The sequence below is a fragment of the Pterocles gutturalis genome, unplaced genomic scaffold (genome assembly GCF_000699245.1).
Source record: "Pterocles gutturalis isolate BGI_N339 unplaced genomic scaffold, ASM69924v1 scaffold3552, whole genome shotgun sequence".
In the NCBI taxonomy this organism is placed as follows: domain Eukaryota; kingdom Metazoa; phylum Chordata; class Aves; order Pterocliformes; family Pteroclidae; genus Pterocles; species Pterocles gutturalis.
Window position 1 is genome coordinate 1 of NW_010109956.1, and position 3,971 is coordinate 3,971.

General features: G+C 54.7%; 1 protein-coding gene across 1 annotated transcript; it reads right to left on the minus strand.

The window, feature by feature from the left end:
• Positions 1-134: 134 nt before the first annotated feature.
• LOC104461510 (mitoferrin-1-like) lies at positions 135-3,095 on the minus strand (the record flags this gene model as incomplete). The annotated part of the gene is given in 4 exon segments (XM_010073133.1): positions 135-423; positions 425-671; positions 1,759-1,815; positions 2,867-3,095. Coding segments are annotated over 4 exon segments (822 nt in total), but the record flags the coding sequence as incomplete, so codon positions are not given.
• Between the last annotated feature and the right edge of the window lie 876 nt (positions 3,096-3,971).

Sequence of the window (3,971 nt, forward strand, 5' to 3'; positions counted from 1 at the left end):
GGAGCCACTTTAACCCTTCCTTCCCTGGGGAGGGGGAAGCGGACGTCAGCCGTGAACCCACCAGAATCCTCAACCCGGGGCGGGCTGGCTCGCAGGGGACGCGGAGGCTTCGCATTCACTCTGGGGAAAGGCCTTCACAAGGATGTTCTTTTTTCCAAGGATGTTCTTTTTTCCAGCTTGTGCTTCGTGAGAAAGTACTTGAAGAACTCATACACGGACCAGGCGATGGCTGTCGAAGGCATCTGGTAAATGACCCGCGCCTGCACCCCTCGGAAATACCCCGCGACACCCCCCAGCTGATAGACAGTCTTGAAGGTGTTCAGCATCCCCGAGAGGTGCCCGCTGATGTTCACCGAGCTCAGGGCCATGTTTTCCTGGGTGTTGAGAAGAGTCTTGCAGACATCCAGCGGCGTGAAAAAAAAAGGCCGCGGCCCCGGCGACGGCACCGGAGACGATGTGGGAACGCTGGTTGTACTCCCGGCGCGGGTTGATCTGCTCCTGCATGAATTCGTAAGTGATGAAGTGAATGGCCTGGAAGGGGATGTTCATGGTGAGCTGGGTGGTGTAGCTGCGGTAGAAGGCACCGAACCCCTCCGTCCTCTGCACTGTCCTTATGCACGCCAGCACGGACTTGTAGGGGGAGTTGAACATCTGCATCCGCTGCTTCACCACTGCTCCAGGTGACGGTCGCGGGGTGGGCAGCAGCAGGCAGGACAGAGGCAGGGAGATAAAAGACTCTTATGAGCTAAAGGATGTTCTTCCTGCTCAGCACAACCCCCAGACCCAACCTCCCCCTTCCACATCCAGACTGCAACACCATCAACCAGGCATTTCGGTAGCGGCGAGCTCCTTAGCCATGGGCTCTTCCCAAAAGGCTGCAAAAATCCCAGAAGGGTTTGGGTTGGAAGGGACCTTAAAGCCCATCCAGTTCCAACCCCCTGCCATGGGCAGGGACCCCTCCCACTAGCCCAGGTTGCCCAAAGCCTCATCCAGCCTGGCCTTGAACCCCTCCAGGGATGGAGTACATCCTCTGCTTCCCCCAACCTGCCCAGTGACCCCCAAAAAAACTCAACGCAACAAGCGAGGGAAGTACCCCAGCCCTGGTCCCACAGCTCTCCCCTTCCAGGGGATAATCCATGCCTCTCCTCAAGCTTAAATATGTATATTTTTTTTTTTACTTCCAGCTAGAAAGGCATTAGGACTGACTGATACGGACCCTCAGATGGATCTGTGAGGATGCTGCTGTGTGGAAACACTGACAGACCAAGAGGACAAGGGCAGAAAGGCGACTAAATAACTGCACAGCACCGGGGAAGTGTCACAGACCTCACCTACCGTCCCCAGCCCTGAAACAGAACAACTTCCCCGGACTTAACCAAAAGGCCAATTAACTTCGCCAGGATACGATTAAACAGAAAACACCAGAGACTTGTTTTTCCTTCAGAAAAACCTGACTTTGGGCCAGCTCAGAAGCTCCCACCAGCTGCTGCGCTTGTCTAACAGCACTTCAACAAAGATGCTCTTGAAGAGTAGTTACAGCATCATGTCAGCAAAGGTGACCCCAGTTTTCCTGGAAAGCCACGATACGCCTCAGAGATGTTGTGTAACCCCCTTGGCAAACCAGGGAGAACAGCCAGGCAGAATTGGTCCCTTTACGCCGGCCTGTCTGAGCTCGTTAGGAGCTGGGCAGCGTCTAAAGCAAAGGGCTGAAGCTGCTGAGATGGCACAGGGCATCCTCGGTGCCTTCCCCGGCATTACCTTCAGCGGGATTCATCACCGCGTCGTGGAGTAGCGTGGCCACGCTCCCAGCTATACCTGCAAGACACAAGAGCAGCCTTCAAAAAAAATTAAAGTTTCAGAAGCCAGGGGTTTGCTCAGCCTTCTGCAGCCGATGGTGCAGGCAGCCCACGCACCGAGCCCCCGGGTACCACCGCCCAAGGCAGCACCAGCACCGCGACCCATTCCCAGTGGCAAAAGCTCAGCCCAAGCAGCGTGGCAGAGCCCAGGACCCACAGCCGTCACCTCTGCTATTCCCTCCAACTCCCAAGGTTTTGCCTACGCAAGGCTCCACCGGCTTCCCTCCGCCCGCACTGGACCGAGAAACGAGCAATGTTCAGGACTGGCTCCGGGCAGCCAGGGATTTTCACTCATTTACTCAGTCTCGTTTTAAACACTAATTGCAGAGATTCTGCAACCATCCAGCCAGCCGTTAATGATGCTGCAGTTGGCTCTGGGATGAGCCTCTCGAGCCACACCTGCGCCTTTGATGTAGGCTTCCATCTCCAATCCGCTCTTGCCCAAATGACTTTCGGTCATTTCTGTTTTCCTGCTGGTACAGAAAGCCTGTAACTACTTGAAAGGCAAACTCAGGAAGCATACTGCCAGCAAAAAGCAGCAAGAAATATATAATATACCCTTAGCTAAGTTGGGTGAGTCAAGTGACTGCCACGGCAGATTCCTACCGTCAGGTCACACCAAGGACCAGGCAGAAACGTCTCCTGCACAGAGCCTTTTGTTAACACCCCAGCTGCAAAATCAGAGGGTTTCTGCAGTATTGCAGGGCCTAAATGCAAAAGCATTCCTGGGAGAAGCAAAATCTTTGGAAAAACTCGTGCACAGGCAGAGGATGCAGTGCACCGAGACCCTTGCCTCTCCAGCACTCCCAAAGCGGGTGCTGAGATCTGCAAACCTGGGGGTTACGTTTGCACCTTGCATCCTCCCCTATTTCCAGCAGCAGGCGGGATGCTGGCTGCAGATCCTCCAGGAGCAGGGCACAGCAGAGGATGCCAGGCTAAGCGTGCCAAGCAAGCAAGGGACAGGTTATTAATTGCATTTTTTTTTTTTTAAATGCAAAAATCCAAAGTACCATTGGCCAAGTGGCTGTTTCCCCCGTGCTGGAGGGTATCGCTTAGAGACTTTTTCATTTTTTCATAGCAGGCAAAGTACATGGCGTGGGCAGGGCCAGCCCCCAGCATGGTGACGTTAATCCCACGTAAAGGCCTCCAGAAACCCTCCGTGAGGACAATCTTCTTCAGAGCTTCGTACACGCTCCTGTACTGGGCTTTGGGGTCCGGCTGCAAGCTCTGCATCCTCGTCTGCAATAAAGCACACGGAGGGAGAAAGCCTCAGTTACCCATCTTTAATGCAAAAAAGCATGAGCCATAAAGAGCTGCGAGACTTCCAAGACCATGAGACGGGTCAATAATTTATTCCCTGGTTGCACCCACGCTATCCAGCCCCACTTCGCAGAACAAAAACGTTCTGCAGCTGCTCAGACAAGCGCTGAGCAGAGGGAAGCGTAACCTCTGCTCTTGTTTTTGCACGGAAAGTCCAGGGAATGAAGCTAGCGCCGTTGTTTCAAAAACTTGGGGTGAAGAAATACAGTTAGGTCTTTAATGCTTTAATTGCCTCTTGCTCACAGCACTCCTGACTCCCAGCTCCCTGCCCCGGCTTGCTTCTCCTGCCCTTGCTCAGCACCGCGTGCGGAGCCTCCCGCGCAGCCGGGAAACAGCTTTCCTAGAAGGGCAAGTTGAGAAAAACGGGGTACCTGCAGCAACCCCTCCCCAAAAGGGGGGACAGGTCACAGCCACCCCACTGTGCACAGTGACCCAGGGGGTGACCCTGTCCCCAGCAGCCTGGGGGGCACAGAGCCACCCCTCGCCCCATCTTTCATCCCGGCTCCCTGCAGCCCCTCCGGAGCCAGGGGATCCCATCGCATCTTTGTCCAACAGTCCCCCGTGGGCTTTGCTTCCGCAGGTTTTTGAAGGCAGCTAAGCTTCTGGCATCCAAAGCATCCTATTAAACTCACTGCCATCATTTAATTACACACCGTGGGAAAAAATAATTATTTCAGACTGATGCCATCACGCACCAGCGACACCCAAAGCCCTCGCGGTGACGATGCCAACCTGCCACGGGTGTTTGCAGGGCACAGAGACACCAGCAGGGCTCGAGCCTCTAGACCCATCCCA